Source organism: Carettochelys insculpta, chromosome 5, assembly GCF_033958435.1.
Source record: "Carettochelys insculpta isolate YL-2023 chromosome 5, ASM3395843v1, whole genome shotgun sequence".
In the NCBI taxonomy this organism is placed as follows: domain Eukaryota; kingdom Metazoa; phylum Chordata; order Testudines; family Carettochelyidae; genus Carettochelys; species Carettochelys insculpta.
Window position 1 is genome coordinate 7,381,069 of NC_134141.1, and position 23,373 is coordinate 7,404,441.

A 23,373-nucleotide genomic window follows, 5' to 3' on the forward strand; every position below is an offset into this window, starting at 1 on the left:
CTCGAAGGGAGTATATATGAAGGTTTGGGAGGAGTAAACTCTGCCCACGTAGAGAGAAGCTGGACTGCAGACAGGTGAAGGTTTATACCCCTGCAGAGGGCCAGAGAGAGGCCTAGAAACCACTTCAGCCCCAGTCAAGCAAATTTCACTCATTATGAACACTCAAAATACCCCAAGATAACCACATCTCAGCCTCTCCCGTCCCCAGTGTGGAAATGCCTTCCTTCCCAGAGTGCTTTTTGTTTCACTAGAAGAACCACATTTGTACTGCTGTTGTGTCATTATCTCATACTCAGTACTAGCCTCTCTCCCTCAGGACAAATGCACATGGAAGACATGTCCAGACAGAACACAAATGACAGCAGAGAGGGTGCTGAAGAATAATCTGATCCCAGGGCTTAATAATCAATGCCTATGAGGCATATTAAATCCAGCTCCTCCAAACAGCAAGAATGCTGAATTTCTAACGGACAGCAGAGGGTTTGTCTTGTTGAACAACAGAGTGGGTTCCAGAAGGGCCTTCTTTCCAGTGCTGCTGTTTTTACTGTCAACCTAAGTGTTTTGTGTGCTACCTAGAACGGATAGATGTACAAAGAGTTACCTGGTTCTAGAAGAAAAAAGCATGTCTGGGGCAAATATTTTCATCATGCATCCTAAGTTTACTTAAATAATTGCAAACTGCATGGAGTAAAAATATGTAGGTACTGCTCCCATGTCTAATAAGGACTCCCCTTTGCTTGTCTTTGGATTGGGACTTAAAATCTCGTGTGTGTGTGTGTGTGTGTGTGTGTGTGTGTGTGTGTGTGTGTGTGAGAGAGAGAGAGAGAGAGAGAGTGTGTGTGCATGTGTGTGTGTGTGTGAGAGAGACAATGTCCATGTGTGCTACTCAGAGATCATGGGATGTGAACATAGGAAAGCTCTGATGCTGAATAGGGTTCTGTTGGACATCTGTGGGGTCATTCTACCTGGGACGCAACATCTGCTCGACATACAGGAGTGATGAATGACCCATTTGTTATCCTACAGCATAAATATTTCTCTCCTGATGACTCAATGCAGAGACACATGCTCGTGGCAACGCCCTCATTTAACACAACACCCGGAGCAGGAGAAAGCGGCGGCATGGCAGGAGAAAGCCGTATGAGCAGTTTGGGGATTCGGGACCCTCTTCCATGCTCCTTACTGACCTCGAACACGCCGTTCCGAAAAAATAAAAGTGCCTGTGTTCTGGAGCAGCCCAGCCCCAAGCTTCCTGAAGCTGGTACAGCCTCGCTCTTCGCAAAGCACTGCTTCCCAGGCCTGGTGCTCTCCGAGAGGTGTCATTGTCCAGCCTAGGCAGGGGTTACTATCGGCTGAGGTAGGCTGTGCCACCCCAGATCACCAGGTGTGGCCCTGCCCATGCTCTGCACCCAGATCCTGCCCCACCCCACTTCCCGCTCGGCGTGCAATTCCTGCGCTGTTGCTACAGCTGCGTCTGGGGCCACGCCACCCATCTCCAGTGCTGTGGAGCTGGGAGGACTAGCAAGGAACAGGGTATGGTGGTTGCTGTGGCGGTGGGCCCTCTGGGCTTCGATAGAGGGAAGAAGGGTGGAAACTCAGGTGGAAGGGGCAGAGCGGGGGGCTAGTCTCCCCCCAGACAGCCATTCGCTCACTGGCCACGCAGCCCAGCCTGTGCACTTACCAGGATAGGCTTCAAAAGGTCAACATTGGCACGGAAGGATTGCTCTGCTGTGTGGAGTTTCTCCTTGGGCATGGCGCAAAGGAAGGCTTCGCTGACCACTGCCACTATTGGGTTGCGGATGGTAACAAATTCAGACAGCTCGGACGAATTGCACAGATCCCTCAGCTGCATTCGGTAGCCAGACACGATGACCTGGGAAGAGTTGTGACACGATGCACAATTCACAATTCACAAAGCACAATGCACAGTTTCATCCACAAATCCATCCCTGGTGCTAAGCGGGTATCACTGAGTCAGTGTTGACCATTTAGCTACATCCTAATTCATAACGTTCAAGGTCAGAAGAACATAGGAATGGCCATCCTGGGCCAGACCAAAGGTCCATGCAACCCAGTATCCGGTCTCTTGACAGTGGCCAAAGCCAGATGCCCCTGAACAGAACAGAACTGATAAATCCTCAAGTGATTCCTCTCCTGTCATTCATTTCCAGCCTTTGACAAACAGAGGCCAGGGACACCATTTCCACCCCTCCTGGCTAGTTAGTACTGATGGACCTAACTTCCAAGAACTTATCTCATTCTTTTTTGAAGCCTGATAAAGGGCAAGGAGTTCCATGGGCCTGGTGTGAACAGTGTGGAGAAATTCTTCCTTTTGTTTCCTTTAAACCTGCTACCTATTAAGTTCTTACAGGAACAAGTACGTAACTTTTCCTTATTCACTTTCTCCATACCTGTCATGATTTTATAGACCTCTATCATATTCCTTTTTAGTCTCCTCTTTTCTTAGCAGAAAACTCCCCGTCTTTTTAATCTCTCTTCATGTGGCACCCGTTCCGAACCGCTAACAATTTTTGTAACTCTTTTTCTGTACTTTTCCAAAGTCACTATGCCTTTTCTGAGATGGAGCAAAGAGATCTGCACTCAGTATTCAAGACATGGGTGTACCATGGATTTAGAGAGAGGCAATAAGATACGCGTTGTCTCTATCCCTTTTTTAATGATTCCTAATATCCTGTCTGCATTTTTGACTACTGCAGTAGGGAAGGAGCATTTCTGCTGAAGGATTTCGTGACTCCTGGCCATGCATTACTCTGATTATGACAAAAGTGTGTGCCTCCCACCAACTTCCATAGGAGAGCCCTGCGTCTGAGATATCATCACACCTACATATCCATACAGTCGTAGATTCCCTAGTCTACACTACCGTTTCCTCAGAAGCAAGGCACACATGTGGGCTGACCTGTATTTGTCCAGGAGTTGAGCCCCTCTAAGAAGTGAAGGTCTGCAGTCAAACCTAAGACGTGTGGCAGAGGTGAGGAAGGAAGACCCAAGGCCTAAACTCCTGAGAGATACCATGTGTAAACAGGCCCATTGATGGTGTCAGGGCGGGGAAGAGGTAGTTGCCCAGAGCCTGGCCTTTCAAAGGCCCCTGAAGCTCTGGCCACCACCACTGCTACTTCAGCCATGGCAGCAGCATGAGCTCCCATGCCCCTTTGAAATGCTGCGATGGCGCTGCTCTGCCACTCCATGGGGCTCTGAAGAATTTGGGGTGGGGGGCAGCATCGCGACCCCAGTGGCGCAAAGGGCTGTCTGCCCTTGGCCCCTCCCCTTCTGCCCCTGGCCCCACCCTTCTGGTGGCACAGAGCCCAGCCCACCTCCCACCTTGCCCCAGGATCTACAGTGGCTGTCAGCTCCACTGTTTGTAATACTCCTCCTACTTTCAGCCCTCTCCACCCTTCCAGCCCTGGCTCTCTACCTTGAGGACACCAGCCAACAAGCCCCTCTTGCTGCTCTCCTATTTTCAGCCTGCTCTAAGGAACCAACTTTGCCCTTCTTCCAGGGTCTCCTCTATTTTTTCCCATCCCTGGGCAGGATAAATATTGTTATGCACAGCAGCACAAATGCAGATGTCGTGACGGGCAAAACAATGAGAAAGTCCTCTGGCACCTCGTGGACTAATAGATTTTTTGGAGCACAGGCTTCCACGGGCAAAGACCAACTTCGTCAGATGCACCCGTTAGTCTATAAGGTGCCACAGGACTTCACGTTGTTTTTGCGGATACAGACTAACACGGCTACCGCTCTGATACATGACGGGGTCAGCCCTACTCCTGGGCCACAGACCTCAGCCCCAAAGTATGGGACCCTCTTGCCCTTGCCGGGGTTTGTGCTTCAGTTCCTGGGCTCGCAGGGCAGCAGGTAGGAGCGCCCTGGTCTGACCGGCCTGAGTAACAGTCCTTCCAGCTTTCGGCCGAGCCCTGAGGTTACCAAGGGCAGGGAACAACAAATGCTCCCTGAGGGAGCTCCTCACTTCCCCTGCCCTTATGCTCCTCCACCACTCCCTAACTCCCTCCTTGCCTGCTTTAATCTCACTCTCCAACCCCCTCTTCCACCCTCTCCCTCTCCCTACTGGGGGAAGGCTTTTGAAAGGCCCGTGGCAGCCTCGAGTGGAACCAGCTGGCCCTAAGTGATTTAGAGAAGCCTCCCCCGACTGCTCCCACTCTGCCTGTGCTAGCACCTGATTGCAGGGGCTGTTTCTGCTTTTCAGAGCTGCCTCCCTCCCCTCGTAAGCCAGCCCTCTGGCCTGACCCTCTCACAATGGGCACCACCCATAGACACACATGTGGGTGGCTGTGGGCGCTCTGGTGGAGCCTGAATCTCTCCTGAGCACCTGCCCAGGTGCTCTCCTGACAGGGAACATTGCTCCCTTCTAGTCATCTCATCTCTAGCAGCTCTCACCTGTCCAGCCTGACTAAACCAACCTGCTCTGACTCACTGGGAGTCTCTTCTCTGGCTTCCTTCAGAGGCCTTCGCTGATCCTTACAGAACCAGGCACTGCTTGAGCCTCTCCATTGGCCACCTGCTCTAACAGAGGCCCTGGGCTCAGCCAGCCTGGGACAGTCTCATTCAAATCCCTGGTATCACGCTCAGCCCACGAGAAAGAAGAGCTATCACCTTTTTCAAGGCAAAAAACAAGTCGTCCATCCAACGGAAAGGCGACAATCTAAGGAAGGATGCCAATGGACTCAAAGTTATAGGACCTCAATTTCTGCTCACGTCTGCACCGTGGAAATAGGCTGAACTCGCACTTGCTTCCCTGGCGAGGAAATGAAATGTGGTTTGCAGGGTCACAGTGGCACTTGGTAAAGTCATTGCCACCAGAGCTGCAGCAGTGTCAGAGGATGGTCGTGTGGTTTAAGGTAGTGCAGTCCTGGAGCTTCAGGTGATACAGGTTTAATTTCCAGTTTTGGCACAGATTTCCGATCTCTCTGAGCTTCACTTTTCCATCCATAAAATGAGAATTAAAAATCCTTCCCTCCTCCCCCTTTGTCTGCTCTGTTCATCTAGATGGTGAACTGTGGGGCAGGCAGCAGTTTCTGACTGTAAGCTTTGCAGCCTGGGGAGACTCAGGAGCAAGTGCAACACAAATAACTCACAGCAACAAAAATACTGGTATGGGACAAAAATAACAAACAGAGAGGACCCAGCCTCCCCCCAAAAACAACAACAACACAAAACAGAACAAAAAACAAATCCCAACCGCAGGAAGTCACTACTTCATGAAAATCACAATGCCTGAAATTGTGGTGACTTCACAGAAAAGCATAAATTCCCCCAAGGGCTCTTAAAAACAACAAGATTGTTTTTGTAGAAGTTGGGCCAGTCTCTGGAAAACAAAACACAGGTCACTGTGTAAGGAATCCCAGCGCTCTTTCTCTCCTGGCGGCTAAGATCTGTGTGGGTAAACCTGCGATATTTGTTCCTTATACTGTACAATCAGCCAGGAATGGCTTAGTGACTTCAGTGTGATTGTTCTGTCCTATTATTAGGTATACTGCAGAGGCACAGAGGCGCCTCTGTCAGAGACTAAGACCCACTGCGCTAGGTGCTTTGAAGTTAGTTCCTAGTGTAGACGCACGCAGAGTGATCAAGAACAGTGGTAAGAAGCAGGAAGGACTTTCCCTCTGTGCTAGGCCACTGCTTAGTCACTTGCATTACAGGGAGTATACATACACTTTCCTGCAAGCCCCGAACCCTGGCCAATGGCAAAAAGAGGAAAATGAGGTAGGTAAGTCATTGATCATTTCTAGCATAACAAGCACAAAATTCTGAACCAAACAAAGAAAAAATATCCTTCAAGGGTAGTACAGGTTGAAAATCTTTCTAGTCCAGCACTCTCGGGACCTGACCAGCGCTGAACCAGAGAGGTCAGCATTGTGTAGCAGCACTACCCACAGTCCCACTGCTTACTGGGCTCTTAGAAGACATTGAAGGGTAAATAACAGCACAGAACACTGAGAGCCAGGACTGGTGGCTGGAAACAAACTTTGTAGGACCACGGGAAGAAACTTGGCTGCACTTTCGATAAGCGGTCATCTGGCTAACTAAAATCATGGCAGATTACAGACATTGCTGGACCAGAGAGTGGTGGATGAGAGAGGGTCAATCCATATTTCATCAAGGCACTCTTCTATATTACTCAAAGTAGCATTTATAGGTCTTTGCCAAAATCAGAGCACCACTGTACTAAGCACTATAGCTGGGTAAAAACTTTCTGGTGAACAGTAAATTCACCATTTCAGAGTTTGATTCCAAGCTGGTGAATAGTTTCAGCAAAAATTTTTTTTCCCCTCAAAAACTGAAAATATTTCACTTTGATCATTTCAAAACAACATTTTGACTTTTCAAAACAGTGTTCTGTTTAGACAGTTGGCTATTTTTAAAACCAGAACAAAGGGCACCCCAAAATTACTCAACATGATACATTAAAAAATTAATCTGGGGTCAAACAGAATGATTTTTTCTCCAGATCCTTTGAAAAAACGTCAAGTATTCACTTTGTTCTATTACATTCTGTACAAGCCTTGTCCCTGTCCAAAGAGCTGACAACCTAAACAAAAGAGAGACAAAGGGTGGGAAAAAGGAACCCTCCTGTTCCACACTGGATAGAAGGGGAACTGAGACATGGAGGGATTTAGAGATTTGACTGAGGTCAGTTTAGTAGTCTGCAGCCGGACTCCTAAGTCCCATTCCTGTGATTTATCCTTTCTTTGTAACTGAACAAGAAAAGTAAAAATAGACCAAACAGCACTGCTTGGAAATATGTTTTCATTGGGAAGCAGACCTTGAGGAATTCTCTTTGGTTTTTTGACGTCTCCTGTATCTTTTAGGCATTTCCAGACTCTCTATGTGGCTTTTCAAGTCTTCTGCAAACCAACCAAGATGAGATTGTATGCTCTTTGGGGGCAGAAACCATCTTTTAATGTTAGTACAGCACCTAGCACTTGGGCTCCCAGATGCTACCATAACAATAAGTAAGAATAATGCTGCTTGCAAGAGTTCCTTACCCGCTGGAGGTTGACCTCTGCATTGAGTATCTCATCCACAGCAAACGATGGCAGAGAAATATTATGATGGAGAAAGTCTGAGAAGGTCTCGTTGTCAACCAGGAAGTCACGAAGTTTCAAACCTGTTGAGTGAGAAGCATCGCTTGGTTTTATTTAGGGCCAATCCAGCAAGGAGAAACAATGAGAGATCTTCACATTAAAACAGCACAACCTGGGGCTGGGGAAGAGGGGAAGGAAAGACAACACAATTCAGAACACAAAAGGAAAACTGTGGCTACCAATGTGATCTGAAATATAGCAGCATGCAGAGATGCACTGAACTTGCCACTTTTTTACACCAAAAACAGAATCTTTGATCCCAGTCTCCCTCCAGCACCTTCGCTAATACCTGATTTGCTGCATTTAATCTGCTGCCAGGCACATGAGATGCCAAGGGAGCTCAATAGTTCAGAATAAGCTGGTCACCAGTTTTGGGAAAATTCACTCCAGTGCAGAAGGTGAGGCACATGTGGCTTAGGACTCCACTTAAACTCTTATTCTGTAGGCTTCAGCAAGAGCGTACAAGGCCTGTAAGAGACTTACTAAATCTTATACAAAAATGTTTGATCATTAATAATATGTATACCAGTAATCATCATCCTCATCACTGCAATCTATTATAGGACACTTCCCAGCCAAGCACAGGGAAACCCAAGTGTGTCTGGATTCAGGCACAGATGGCACAAGCTATCAAGTTACCGGCGTAGCCTGCTCTCGCAACAATCTTTTGTGAGTCTTGGTATTTTTCTTAAAACTCCAGCTCCTTGAGTCATGTGATTATACAGGTTGAAACTTCCTAATCCACCACTCTTTGGACATGCAACATCCATAATCCGGCATGATTTTAGTTAGCTGGACATCCACTTATCATGGGTGTGACCAAGTTTTTCATGGTCTCATAAAGTTTGTTTGCATCCACCAGTCCTGGTTCTCACTTTTCTGTGCTGTTATTTAGCTGTAATTTACCCCTAAATGTCTTCAAAGAGCCTAGTTAAGCTGTGGAAGTGTTGGCAATGCTGCTAGACAATACTGACCTCCTGTGGTCTGGCAAACTCTCTGCTTCAGTATCAGTCAGGACCCAATGGTGCCGAACTAGAGAGGTGCAACCTGTACTAGTGTTCCGTTTTTCTTTTTCTTTTTCTTTTTAAATTCTTCCTGGCTGAGATGAAAAACTGGAAAATGTCACCCAAATGTACCCAGAATTCTTAGAAATCAGAAAGCAAAGAACAGTATTCCAACATTGGTTTAAAAATCAAGAGGTTTTTTTTTGTTTTTGTTTTTTTTAAATCAATCTCATGATTTTGGAGGCCAAACTCTATGGCTTTTGAATGCTTAAGGTTGACAGTAAAGAGGAGTACAGGTGAGATGAGTGGTACAAACGCTAAGCAGTGGGGAGCTGAGGAAAGGAGTGATCTTGAAGTCATTGTAAATTGGTCTCTGAAAACATCCACACTGTGGAGCAGCAATCAAAAAAGCCAACGGAATGTTGGGAGTCACTGAGAAAGGGGCAGATAATAAGATGGAAAATATCTTCCTGCCTCTATATTAATTCATGGTATGCCCGTATCTTGAATACTGAGTGTAGATCTTTTCACCCCATGTCAAAAAACATATCTTGAATTTGGAAACATACAGAAAAGGGCAATGAGAAAGGATTAGGGGTAGGGAACAGCTTCTATCCAAGGAAAGTTTAATAAGACTTGGGCTTTTCAGCTTGGAGAAGGGACGACTAAGAGGGGACATGACAAAGGTCTATAAAATCATGACCAATGTGGAAAAAAATAAAGAAAGAAATGTTATTTACATTTTCTTATAAAAACAAGGGATCACCAAATGAAATGAATATAGCAAGTTTAACACACACAAAAGGAAGTATTTCGTCAAACTACACACAGTTAACCTGTGGAACTCCTTGCCACAGGATAGTCTGATGGTCTAGACTACAACAGTGTTCAAGAAAGAAGATGATAAATTCACGGAGGATAGGTAGGGCAAATATATCTCCCTGCCCCAGACAGGAGACAGGGAGATATGGCGGGCAGGAGCGGCTCCTCCAAGCCCTGGGGAGCTAAGAAGGAGGTGGCAGCTGCTGGAAATCCCTGGGAGCCCCAGGAAAACAGCAGCTGCCAAACTTCCTGGGATCCTGGGAAAGTGGCAGCTGCCCACACTCCCTCAGCTTCCCTGAGGCTAGGGGTGGGGGCGAAATATGGGACAATTCGTCCTTTTTAAAAAGAAAGTCGGGACGCCCCTTTGGCATCTCTAATACGGGACCGTCCTGCCCAATACGGGACGGATGGTCACCCTAAGGATATGTCCATCAATGACTATTGGCTTGGAGGGGCAAGGGTGGAGTCCTTAGTCTCTGTTTGTCAAAACTGGGGATGAGCATCAGGAAATGCATCACTGCAGGGTTCCCTCTTCTGTTCGCTACTTCTGGGGCATCTGGCATTGGCCACGGTCAAAAGCCAGGATACTGAGCTAGATGGACCTTTGGTCTGAGCCAGGGTGGCCGTTCTTGTAAGAAGACTGACATGGTTGCCAGCAGCGGAGATACACAGGCGTAGGCCAAGCTGATTCGGCACATAATCTAATACTTTTTCTACTCGAGGAAGAGCAGAGGCACAAAACACTGACAGCTGCTGGTAAAGGGGGAGAAGAACCCATGTGCCAAGTCCAAACGCAATGGCGAGCTAATAGCTTGCATTCCAGCTCGGCTGTACTGCTCATCCCGGATGGAGCCACAGCCACCGTGCCGCAGGGCTCTCGTTCTTGTTTTAACGAGTTTGCCTGCTAACGAGAAACATGCCGTGCATTTCTGAGAAGCCACAGGAGTGGGCCTGCTGCAGCTCTCCACCGTGCTGGGAGGGGACGGAGAGAAAGCCAGGGCAGCCAGCAAGTCACAAGAGTCCCACTCTAGGCCTCTCAGTGTTTCTTTTGTGCTGCTCTGAATCGACTTGGCAGGACACCAGTCTGGTGTAAGAATTATGAGACGAGAGAAGGGAAGAAAAGCAACGCCCCCCTCCACTCTCCTTGCAGCACAAGCAGGCTGGGGTTACTGCCGGTCATTGCTCTCTTTCCTACATCTCTGGTTACCAGTTCCCTGTAGCCTTTTTGTTTTACATGAAAAATAATCACCACCATCAGCTGGGCTGAGGAAAGCTGCGGGAAAGCTGGCAGAGGTTACTTCAGGATGAAAGCTTTGTTCCCCCTCCCCCGCCACACTCCACCCACCAGGCAGGATGATTTAATAATCTGCCCATTGATCATACCGTGAAAAAACAACCCTAACAGGATCATGCAAACAAACAGGCCTAGATAGCGCCAGTCTTGGCTGAAAAGACTAAGAGGGCCGGATCCTTAGCTGGTGCAAATCAGCATACGCCATTTGCACTGATTCACACCAGCTGAAGGTTCTGCCCCCCCCCACAAAAACATTCAGATTCAAAAATCTCCGTCTTCCTGTCTATTTTCTAACTGCACTGCATTTGCTAAAAAAAAACAAAAAAAAACCCATGTATTTGCTTTTAGTGAAGACCACTAACAGCACTGAAATTCAGATAGACAAAAATTAGATGGACAAAGACACAGTGGCATTCATCAATCAGATATCTGCTATCTTTTCCATTTAGCCCAATTCTAAATAGAGTTTATTTTTCTAGCTGTTCTTAAAAGGCGACACGACTCATGGAAACCTTTAAAAACATTGTCCTGAACAATTCTCCTGCTCTTCCTGTATTTCCTCCTCCGGAAACAGGATATTTGCTGGTTAGGAATGTTCTCTTTTGTTTGCCTAACTCAAAGCACTAGGACAACTGCAGCGAAAAGCAACTTTCATCTTCTTGCAGAATTTAAAGAAGCTGTTTTGGGATTCCCTGTGGTCTGTCTGTAAAGATGATGCAGACTGCGAAGGACCCTTGTTTTCTTGTCTAAGTCGCACAATGTCCCTCAGGTGTTTTCTTTACTCATGCTGACCACCACTTTCAAAAGGGACCAGCTCTACTGCTGGGAGAAATTCCCCTCCCAGGCATAAGTCTACATTTGTTTTCACCCCAGTTTGTGAGGAAAAGCTGTTTGCCAAATGGAAAAATCTGACATTTTTTGATGCAGAAATGCTACAACGTTGTATTTCCAGTTGATACACCATTAATCTTTGTCCCACGCACCACTGTGCTGACGTGCCCGAGGTCCCACTGAAAGCCTGTGCCCAGCAGTGGCTTGACACCTAGTCTTTTGAACCCAAGTCCATGCCTGAACCAAACAGCCAACCTCTCTCTTGGGGAGCTCCTCCTGCCTCGGGTCCTGCTTCCATCAGAAGAGGCCGAGCCTCGCCACAGAGTCCCCACTTCTTAAATCCCCCAGGCCCACCCAGTGCCTAGGCCCTGATGGCAGTCACAGGCAGGGAGTGGAGCAGAGGAGGCTAAGCTTTGGCAAAACACAAATTGGACCTCTACACTACAGATTTGGCAACCGCACAGCTGCGCCAGTGCAGCCGCGCCACTGTAAGATACCCTCTGTTCCAGCGGGACAGAACTTTCCCAGGGACATAACCCATCCCCAACCAGCGACGGTGACAGCCATAGTGCTGTTCACATTGGCGCCTCCGTCAGTCTAAGTTAGGTCACTCGGGGGCAGGGTGCCTGCTAATTTTTTTTCCCATCCATCCTTGGGCAGAATAAATTTTGTTGTGTGCACCAAGGTATGTACTGACGTGCACTACTGATAGAGGCACACGCTGCCAGCTGTGGGTGCTCTGCTAATCAACTTGGAGGCATTTGACTCTCTCCTCAGTGGCTGCCTAAGCGCTCACCTTACAGTGACTGCTGTGTAGCGGGGTATATTTTTTCCACACCTCTGAGCAACGGCAATTGTACTGACATCAGTGATACTGCAAACACAGCCGGAGAAGATGAGGCTTTTAAAAACTTCCATTTGAAAGCAACTGTCATTCCCTCCAAGGCTAATAACCCTGCAGTGCATAAAACCCAATCACCGCAAGACTGTCAGTTGGAAACTGCCCTGATGCCCGCAAAAAACACATAACAGTCACCGTTCCTGAGAGCGCCAACAAGAAACATGAGTAATGGGTACATTTGAACTGGTAGGGGAGGAATAGGTCAGTGCTTTGAGCATTGGTCCGTTAAACTGAGGGTTGTAAGTTGAATCCTCGAAGGGGGCTGTTTAGAGATCTTCCCCAGAGGGTAGGGGACTGGACTGGACTCCATGACCTCTCAAGGTCCCTTACAGCTCTAAGAGATGTGAAGTGGGAAATCATATGCTAGAATTACAGTGCAATCACCAAAATGCATTCCTTCTTCACACCTCGTTGGGAAGATCTATATCAGCAATACTCAGACTGAGGCTCATGAGCCACAAATGGCTCTTTACTGTGTCTCCCATTCTTAACCAATCAGGATGTTTTTACTATGTCATTAACCAACTGTAATACATAAATACAGTAACCACACTGGTCAAACATTTCATTGTGGCAATGAGAGAGAGAGAGAGAATGTAAATGAAACAATGAATTCAAAAGACGGTGGATAACACTGATGGCTAATTTGGCTCTTGAGCTGCTGAGGTCTAAGTATTACTGAGCTATGTCCTAATGGCATGGAAGGGCCCACCTAAGTCCCGGCCTCCACTGCCTATGGATCCGGGTTTGGTTGTAGGCTCAGGGGATGTAAATCAATGTAGCACTGAAGTCAATAGAGCTCTGCTGATTTACCCCAGCTGAGGAACTGACCTAACCTCTGAAAGGAGCAGCCCTCCCTACTGTACAGCCAGCTTTTCATTGCTTTTTGATTCTCAGTCCATCCTGCAAGGAGTCAATGTGAGCTCAGGACTGCAGGCCAGCTCCCTGCTGCTCTTTGCTTATTAAAACATAGGAAGATAACAAGGCAACCAGTCTGCCAATGTGCCGTAACAGCATCTTCAGCATCTGCACAGATTCTCCTAGGGGCACATTCAAGACAGAAAACCACTTTGTATTCTCCACACTACCTTCACTATTACTGCACAGATTGGCTTTGGGCTGAGTTTCATTTCTCCCAGTTCTGCCGCTCCTTCTCCTTGAACCATGACATGCAGTCATAACCCTTCCGTGATTAGCTCAGAGACCACGCATATAAAAGCCATTGTGTCATCTTAAAAACAGCATTAAGGCATCACCGTGAGATCAGTCAGTGAGACCTGATGGGTTACCGGTTATTTTGCTCCTTGGCATCAGCAGATTCTTGTAAGTGCCTCCAGGCGAGCAGATCCCTTTTCTGGCACAAAGCAGGGGCACACACCTGCCTTTCAGAATTGAAGAAAGCAAAAAAGCAGTCATGTAGCACTTTGAAGACTAACATAATAATTTATTAGGTGATGAGCTTCTGTGGGACAGACCCACTTCTGATGTGGGTCTGTCCCACAGAAGCTCATCACCTAATAAATTATGTTGTTAGTCTTTAAAGTGCTACTGGACTGCTTTTTTGTTTTGATAGAACACAAACTAACAGAGCTGCCTCTCCCTCCCTAATTAACAAAAGCGTCAGTGCAAGACTGAGAGCACCATGGGGACGAGGAAGTGGATTTTTCTCTCCATGTGATGTGACTGAGAAGGGGTAGCAGGGCACAAGGCCCCCTGTCCGAGAGGGTTCAGACTGATGGGGCTGGATTCCCAGCTCTGGATGAACTGCACTTGACACAGAAACAGGTGTGGGGGATGGACACCCTTGCACCTCTTGTTATACTGGGGCTAAGCCCATTAAGAAGTCAGAGCAGCTTCAGGACTGTTATAACATAACTCGGGCTGCCAACAGCTGGAAGGAGCTGGGAACAGCCAAAGTGTGTTTGCATAACATGCTGTCCTTCTGTATCCCTGCCCAACAAATTTCCGCCCAACAAATTTTCTCTCCTTATGTCTGCGACTTGCAGTACACCAAGACAGACACCAGCACCCACGACCCATGAAGGGTTGCTTCTGCATCTCACAAGAGGACCTCAGCCCTGCAAGGGTATTACCAGCCCCATTACACAAATGGAAAACCAGAGACACAAAAGTGCATCGACCTGCCTGGAAGGCTGTAGGCCTGGCTGCCCTCAGGCCATCAAGCATTCCAAGCCAGGGCCAATCAGAGCAAGGACCCAGGAGGCAGATGTTCTGACCTAGTGTGATATGGCATAACACCAGGATCTGGGAAGCATTATGTTCTCCGCCTGGATCTTCTACTGACTTTCGGAGCAAGTCTCTTAGCCTCAGTTTTGCCCCAAATAATATCAATATTTTGGGTGAAACTTGTCCAGCTGATGGCCAAGAACCTGCTCCTTCCATCAGCCCCCACAAAAATAAAAGAGGGGAAAAAAGACCTGAAACAAACAACCCAAATACAAAAATAACCCTCCGACAATCAGAGTTCTTACAGCTAGCAAATACAGAAGAGCCAGAGCATCCCCAAAGTCAAACAGGGACTTTACTCAAGCTGATCTATTTTCGGAGGAAAGCATTTTACTACTATGGTGACAGACAGCAATATGCAGCTCTGAGACAGGCTAGTAACTTATCCACAGTAGAGATGAGACTAGAATTCACAACCTTCAAGCTTGCAGCATTATCTAAAGGAAACAGCAATCACACGAATGCTGGACTTTATAGCCGTGTCTACACGTGCACGCTATTTCGAAGTAGCGGCACTAACTTCGAAATAGCGCCCATCACGGCTACACGCGCCGGGCGCTATTTCGAAGTTAACTTCGACATTAGGCGGCGAGACGTCGAAGTCGCTAACCCCATGAGGGGATGGGAATAGCGCCCTACTTCGACGTTCAACATCGAAGTAGGGACCGTGTAGTTGTTGCGCATCCCGCAACTTCGAAATAGTGGGGTCCGCCATGGCGACCATCAGCTGAGGGGTTGAGAGACGCTCTCTCTCGAGCCCCTGTGGGGTTCTATGGTCACCGTGGGCAGCAGCCCTTAGCCCAGGGCTTCTGGCTGCTGCTGCAGCAGCTGGGGATCCGTGCTGCAGGCACAGGGTCTGCAACCAGTTTTCGGCTCTGTGTATTTTGTGTTGTTTAGTGCAACTGTGTCTGGGAGAGGCCCTTTAAGGGAGCGGCTTGCTGTTGAGTCCGCCCTGTGACCCTGTCTGCAGCTGTGCCTGGCACCCTTATTTCGATGTGTGCTACTTTGGCGTGTAGACGTTCCCTCGCAGCGCCTATTTCGATGTGGTGCCGCGCAACGTCAAAGTTGAACATCGACATTGCCAGCCCTGGAGGACGTGTAGACGTTACTCATCGAAATAGGCTACATCGAAATAAGCTATTTCGATGTAGGCTTCACGTGTAGACGTAGCCTATATGAGCAAGGTGACCTACTGAACCATTGCTCCGGTTCTGTTAATACTACAAACCAACCCTTTTGAGTCCCAGTGATCAGCCAGCGCTGGGTATTTTCATCTGCCCTTGTCATATGCCCTTAATTGAACCCTTAGCAGCATGTCCATGAAGCAGGCTGGAGTGACACACAAGCCTCCTATAAGGGCTCATTTTCCTTCTAATGTGTTCCTCATTCCACATAGCTCCCTTCCCTTGCGTAGCGAGTGCAGTGCTCACAGCTCAATCTCTTCCTAACTGATGCCGACAGGAGCTAAAACAGTCATAGGAACATGTTACACAACATTACCTTGATTTGCTGACAGGAAATTGAGCAACTCAGCAGGCCTGTGGTGTAAGACTTGCTCGCTTCAACACACTGGACTAATACACCGGCGGTTGTGGCCCTGTCCCTTCTACACGGAAACGTTTTGACCTTTGGCGGTGGGAGGCTGTAGGCCTGTCTGCTCCCAAGCCACCAGGTGTCCTCAGCCAGGGTCAAGCGGGCAGGGTGGGGGGCCCAGGAGAGGCATTTGGCCTTGGCCTGAAGCTCAAAGGTGACCTCAAATTTAAACACTTGTTATTTTTTTTGGCATTTGACAAGTTTTGCAACTTTTTTATGTGCATTCCTCAATGACGAGGGCATTTGCACAGAAAAAGGTTCTGGCTTATTAACACTCAAATGATGACTTATTGTTTAGGGGCGGGGGCTTATTTTGTTTCCATAGGTCGTCATTTTTTATTTTCACTACAGCTAGGGGTCTCCAAAGCTGGATGTGGCCCAGACCTCTCTGGACCGCTGAGAGACAACCAGTTACGTTAAGGCCCGTCCACTACCTTCACACATCTTCTCTCCTGGTGAACAGGAGAATGCAGGAGGTTTGGGGAGTTCCCATGCCTGAAGGCTCCTTCAGAACAGGTCAGACAAACACCTGTTAGGGATGGTCTTGGTTTTATGGCATTGCCTCGGCCTTCTAAAGATCTCTTCCCAGTCTCGCTTTCTAGGAGTCTGGGTTTAAGGAGGACTCGGTGGGCCCCCTCCTCTCTCTTTCATTTACCTGTCTGACTACTGCGTATCTTCGGAGGGTCGGGGAGAAAACTTATGTGCAAACTCCTCACCCTTTCACCATAGGCTCTTCTCCTCTTCCTGAGGTCATGCTGGTCAGAAGGGCAGTTCTGTACTACAGCATGGCAGTCAGGCAACACCAGAACACTTCACAGCAGAAAGGCCCAGAGATGAATCTACAGGGTCCCATTCTTACCTCCCCCTGGCCATTGCCTTTTAGTCCCAATGACACCTATTTGCAACACACCTTTGGCACTGCCCCATTTACACTGCTGGAAGTTGCCAACACTGAGGAGTAAAGGCCTCCAAAGAGAAAAGGCAGTCAAGGGTGTCTTTCCCACTCAAAGGTGGGCTCTTGATGCATTTTACGCTTTTGGGAGGAATCACTTTTCCACATGCCCTGCTCTTTACTCTGGGTCCCCCCCCGGACTTCACAGATAATGCTCCCAACCCCCGACCACTGCCACAAGAGACAGGTATGGGCTGTCCCTCGTGAACAGAACATGGGGAGTTAGCAACTGTGGGAGTCTGGCGCATTGTAGAAATGGATGTCAGAGAGAGGTCAGAGAGAAGAGGTGGATAGCACTGTGCAGTTTGCCTCTCACTCGGGTTCAGCCAGACATCCCTACAAGACATGCAGGGCAAGATGGGAGGCGAAAGGCCATAAACACTGCAGCCCACAGGGCATGGTCCATCTCTGGCCAATACCTTTAAACTCGGACACGTTGTGAGAACAGGAGCAGAGGGAGAGGCCCTAATAAAAAGAATAGGCTCTCACAAGGTAGATAAATCAGCTGTGCTTAGGAGACTTCCACCATCTGGAGTAGGAATCTTGTGCCTATGGCTATTTCTGAGAGACTGCAGCCACCTCAGACACATGGCTAGAACAGAGACTTCTTCCATCTCATCTGGAACCAAAGCCGTAGGAAGGGATTTGGGCTGAGGCCCGACCTCTCCAAATTCAGCTGCCATTTTTGGCAGAAATTTCACTACGCAGCTGAAGCCAAATGCAAAATTCAGTGAATTCACTCATTTTTACGTTTAAGATTTTGGGGGCTGAAAAGTTACCAGATCCAAACCGAGAAATACCCTCTACACAGCCTGAAGAGAGAAAAAATAACTGCTGGAGATAACCATAGCCATATATTTTTGATTGCACAACACCAGCATGTAATAAACTCTGCTGACAAGTTAACACACAGAGCGCAAGATAACAGGGAAGCACTAAAGTCCTATTGTTTATTTAGCACAATTTTTGCCTCTCAGTTCCAGATAAAATCTGTACTTGTAGCTAAGGCTACAGCAGTTACTTTTAATGGCTATAGCAAAGCTACACAGGGCTTTCGAAACCACCACCAGCAGTGACTTATGCAGACAGATATTAGAGATATGGACTCTAACATCAGAACTGCGAAGTGCTTTCTCTAATATTATGGCTATATCCAGGCAGTAAAGACAAACCAATAGGAAGATGAAAACCGTGTGCTTAAGATACAGGATACTGTTGCCTTTGGAATAATACTGTTAGATATTTTAAGTGCTATCACTAAAAACAATAACTATCAGTTTTCCTGGGAACGAGGCCAATCAGTAAGATGGCAGTGCTGAAGAAGGTAACAGAATTGCCAGCCAATACTGGCTACTAATGTTACACTTAACACTGTCCTTACTGTGGATACACGTACAATCTGGTGCCAGCCCTTGCAGGGCCCGAGCAAGAATATTTTTGCGAGCCCCAACCCACTCCCACAACACATACTGATAATTAATTATTCCCCCTCAGAAAGTTCAGATCTGAGCTATGCGTTTACTAGGACATCAGCCCCATGCACATTGTACCGTACCACTCTGTGCCATGTTGCCAATCTGCCTTGCTGATTAGGATCATGTAATTATGCTGTTAAAGAAAACAGATACTTTGAAAGTTCAGGGGCATCCTGACGCATAGAGCACTCCATGGGGAAAGGAGATTTAACGCTTCACCAGATCTTTGTATCCAAACTACTGCAGAGATCACATCCTACACAAATCCTACCGCTGACTTGGAAACATAAAAGAAGAAAGCAGAAGTTAATTACATGTGTAAGGCCGACAGTCCCTGGTTGTTGGCAGGTGGGATTGAACCTGCGGCCTTCGGTGCTAGAACACTGGACCCTGAGCTACGAACGTTAAGGGATAACTTCCCGGCCTAGATTAAAGGGAATTCGATATATATAACAGAGCAGTGGGTTTCAAAGCACAGGTCGTGACCCAGCGCTAGGTCATGGAACTCCAGGCACTGGGACGTCTACGGGATTCAAATTGCAATGACTCTTCCACACAGCTGCTCTGAAGGGCCTGCCCTTGCACCTCAAACCCCTCATCCCCAGCTCCCCATTTGTTTAATGGCTTAGTCTAGAGCTAGTTCTATTGTGGGTTAAGCAGGAATGCATTGCATCAGTATGACTTTATGAGAACTCCAGTCAAAAGATACAATTACTTTGGGTCACGGGCATGAACAATTTTCTTCAACTGGTTCATGAGGGAAAAAAGGTTGAAAACCCCTGCAATAAATCCTGCCTAAAGGAGATATGTATCTAATCCCCCGCAACAGGCACAGTTTTACCAACAGTACCCTAAGGGTCTGTCTACACTGGGAAAAAGGGAAGTTCTTAACTAGGGGGAGCTATTCAGGTTAAAATAGCAGTGAAGACACTACACCTCAGCTTTCAGCTTGGGATCTTCAACCCCAGGCTCTCCTGTTAGCTTTAACTTGAGCTGCTGACATGAGTTAAGGAAGATGAACAGCTGTGTCTTCACCGCTAGTTTAACGTGAGGCAGCTGACTTAGGTTACGAACCCATGTTTTTACTTGCACTAAAGACATAAGCTAAGAAATTGTCCCCTGCCTTGCATGCTCCAAACTTGCATTCACTGGCAGGGTGAGCAGGGCACAGTCAGGCTATGTCTACACAGAAGCAATATTTCAGAATAAGCTATTCCTGAAGAGACCTTTCAGGAATAGCTTATTTCAGAATAACGCGTCTATGCACAAAATGCATATTGAAATAGCGTCAGCTATTTCGAAATAGAGCCTCCACACCAACTGGCCAGCAGGGCACCTTCAGTGGGGCAGAAGCCCCTATTTTGAAAGAGACCCAATTCTCTGCCTGTACAGCTCCCTAATCTGAACTATCTATTTCAGAATAGGCGCTATTGCTCGTAGAATGAGGTTTACCGAATTCAACGGAAGCCGTCCACTATTTTGAAATTATTTCAAAATAGCAGTTTTGTTGTGTAGCCGCTCGCGAAGTTATTTCAGAAGAACGGCCGTTATTCCAAAATTACTTTGCTGTGCAGACACACTGTCACAGAGAGACATGCCACGAAAGGATTTCGACACAACTTCCGTTCAGTTTACTAGAAGAATTTAATGAGACCTTCACGGGCAATCGGCATTACCTAAAATGTGCTCCCAGTGACATTAGTAGGAGCTGCTCTAACCCTCCATGAACTGGTTTTGAAACTCCTGCCCTCTATGCCTAAATACCCCCGATGGCTTTGAAAACCTCAGCTCCTGAGACTGACAGGCTCAAATGGGTGGCCAAGGTGGCAGCTCTGGAAGTTAAGGCAAAGCAAAACCCACAATGGGATTAACATTATGGAACACTCTCCCGGAATTAAGGGCACCCATCAGCGTCGCCCTCAGTTGCCGCATCCCAGTGCACAGACCTGTGCTGGGCAGCAAGTTCTTTTGTATCAAGAGAAGCCGCACTGCATGATGGGACTGCAGACTCCATTTTGGGTCATCCCGCGAGCGCTCCGATTTCTGCCTTTGCGCAGCCCCATGGGGGGTTGGAAATGTAATACTGCAGGGAAGGCAGCTCCCCACGGAGGAGTGCTACACATATGCATTGCTTGCTTGCTTCTAATTTGATTTGTCTGGGTTTGGGGGGACCCCCCCTCCCAAGGCAAAATGAGAGAGGAAATTGTTTTGATTGGTGAGGGGTAAGAGAGAAAGGTTTTTTTGAAAACCCAACAAATAAAAAGAACGGGGCGGGGCTGGTTAGATGAAACCGAAAGAAAAAGGAGCTAAGGGGTTTATAAAGCTGGTTTCTGGCCCCACCGGGTCAGGATGGGGAGTTGGTTAAACCTGAGCACAAACAGCAGAGTTTTAAGGCAGTTGCGTCTTTGTCCTGCAGCGTGGTGCTGAGGCAGTGCTGGGGGTGACTATTTCACACAGCTGTTGTCAAACACATTTGTTAATCTATTTTGAAATGAGCTCTTGGGTTAAAGCCTGATTCTTTCAGGAGTCTGGTGGTTGCTCCCGATCCTTTGCCTTGCCCACTTTTCTGTGTGCCTTGAACCCCGTCTCCTGCAGCGCTTCTCACGGGTGGCCAGCGTGACAGCATGCAGCCACCGGGGCTTTGCATATGGGCATGGCCGTCTCGTGGGCAGCAATGGCCAGAGACAAAGTATCCCCCTGCTCCCGCCCCCTCTGTTACTCCTGGATGCAGCTGCGTGTTATGTGGCCTCTGGGGGCCGACAGGGCACAGTGCTGCAGAAGCCCAGGTGAGTTCTGGACCCACCTTGGCAGGAAGGGCTGGGCAGCAGCAGTGTTCCCCCTAGGCCGAGCACTTGGGCAGCTGCCACACTGATTAGCAGAGCACCCACAGCTGCCAGCCTGTGTTTCTATTGGCGGTGCACATCTGCACAAAACAAAATTTATTCCACCCATGGATGGAAAAATGAGAGGGAACCCCTGGGCAGCAGACTCCACTGGCGTGACTTCTGGTGCCTGGCCACAGGCCTTTGGGCACCAACCCACACCTCCTGCCATGCGGTCCTAGCAGTGAGCTCTGGCTGCTGGCTCTGGGTGCTGACCCCTGGCTTCACCCAAGCAACACCCAGCTCTGGCCAAGCAGCCGTGCGAGCTGACCCCTTGGCTCTGGCCACCCACACACACCCTACTACTCTGGGACCTGCTACCCCCCAGCTGGACTTAACCTGTCCTGGGGCTTGCTGAGAAAAGTGATACAGGTTTAAACTCTCTAGTCCGACACTCTCTCATCTGGCAACGTCCCTAACCTGACGTGATTTTAGTTAGCTGATGACCACTTATCACAGGTGTGGCCAAGTTTCGCACAGTCCCATAAAGCTTGTTTGCAGCCACCAGTCCTGGCTCTCAGGGTTCTGTGCTGTTATTTAGCTCTAATTTACCCCTAAATGTCTTCTGAGAGCCCAGTAAGCAGTGGAAGTGTTAGTATCGATCTCCTGTGGTCCATCAAATTCTCTGGTTCAGCACCAGGCAGGCCCTGAGGGTGCCAGACTAGAAAGGTTCAATCTGTATTAAGAAACTTGAAAGGATCACTTGACACAGCAGACTTACTAGATAGCTGAGAGGCTGGAATAAGTGATATTTGCATGTTCTTTACTACACTTATCTCAGCCTCTCAGCTAGCTACTAAGTCTGCTGTGAAAAGCGATATGAACGAATATGCAAATATCACTTTTCACCACACTTATTTTTCAGGCAGCAAAAAGCCCTATATAAATGTTACAATTTGGATGCGTACGTGCGTGCATTTATTTGTTATCCTTAAAGTTAAATGATTTTAGCGCAAAGCATCCACCGAGCCACCAGCAAGTTCGTGGCCACACTCTGAAACTACCAAAAATTTTGTTGTGAAGTTTTGCCATTGCCATAGCATGATGTTGATTCAGAGTCTGCTGACGTCAATGCAAAGACTCTCCCTAATGCCCCCTCATTGGGTGATGGGGCAGATCCACGCTCCCAAACACACCAAAACTGCACAGGTAACACAGCTAATCACGTCTGCCAAAACCTGTACACGGGAGCTCTGATAACGTGGCTTGATACAGAGCGCAAAGCCGGGACTTGCGAAGACAAGGTGCAACCCTCTTCATTCCAATCAGTTCAGCTACAGGGTTCCGAATTTGCTTTAACGCACATTTCGTGATGTTACTCTTTTGTTTGCCGATTCTTGGTTATTTAGCATTCCAGGACTCAGACTTTCTGAAAGGCAACTGCCTGGGCACATGGCGGTCTGGGCAATGAAAAGCACTACTCCTATTAAAACAATCCCCAGCACACTTGTAAATATGAGCCAGGACACCCAGCGTATTAAGGTAAATAATCATTGAGGCTGGCAGTTTTTCAGGGAGGGTTTGTACAGTAACACACACCAGTCACTAGTTATATCGTTTTTGGATGGTCATCTGTTTTGTAAGCTGAATCACAGGAGTGCTGAGAGGTGTGTGTGTGAGGGGGGAGGGGGGCTATTCTTCTTTAAGGCTAAACAAATATTATACAGTAGAAAAATGTGGGCAAGTATCTAGCCTGCCAGAGGATCTAACACCTCGCTGCCTTCACGCTCCCAGCAGAAGCAGAGTTCTGCTGCCTTTTCAGGCCTCAGAGAGTCCCTCTCCCCAGTTTATCATTCAGTAAGTTATTTCTGCACTTCTTCAATCAGCACATTCCTGTATTTTCATAGCAGAGCTCAGACATGGATTGCCCAGAATGCACGACAAGTCCCTCTTTCCCCACACCGAGTACAGGGACTGTAACACACGGACACAGGACACTTTGTTTTCTACGTTGTCTCTACTACAAACAAGCGAGCGATTCCTTAGGGAAAGGGAGGGCAAGATGGTAAGCGCAGGCTGTGCTGAAATGGCCTCGGTTGCAGCCTAGGAAAGCCTGAGATTTTTGGACCACTCCGGGGGGTATTGGGTGAATCTGTCTCTTTTCATGGCCCTGTTATTGTTTTCGGAACAGATTCCAGAGTGAAGCAGCAGAGTCCCTGTGGGGTCCCTGGAAGGCAGAAGCCAGGAGCTGACCATCCACTGACTAACATGGCTACCTCTTTGATACCATCCACTGGTGACTCTG

At 47.9% G+C, this 23,373-nt stretch overlaps 1 protein-coding gene across 2 annotated transcripts in view; it reads right to left on the reverse strand.

The window, feature by feature from the left end:
• Positions 1 to 23,373, reverse strand: part of ABCA1 (ATP binding cassette subfamily A member 1) — a 140,703-nt gene that overhangs the window by 71,334 nt on the left and 45,996 nt on the right. Inside the window, exons 1-3 of one of the 2 annotated variants that reach the window (XM_074994609.1) lie at positions 13,269 to 13,357; positions 7,029 to 7,150; positions 1,682 to 1,873 (exon numbers count right to left, since the gene is read on the reverse strand). In XM_074994609.1, coding sequence (XP_074850710.1) covers positions 1,682 to 1,873; positions 7,029 to 7,150; positions 13,269 to 13,290 — 336 coding nt within the window. In that variant the 5' untranslated portion in view covers positions 13,291 to 13,357. Of the gene's footprint in view, positions 1 to 1,681; positions 1,874 to 7,028; positions 7,151 to 13,268; positions 13,358 to 23,373 lie in introns of those variants that run through there. The other variant, XM_074994608.1, reaches the window with a different exon arrangement.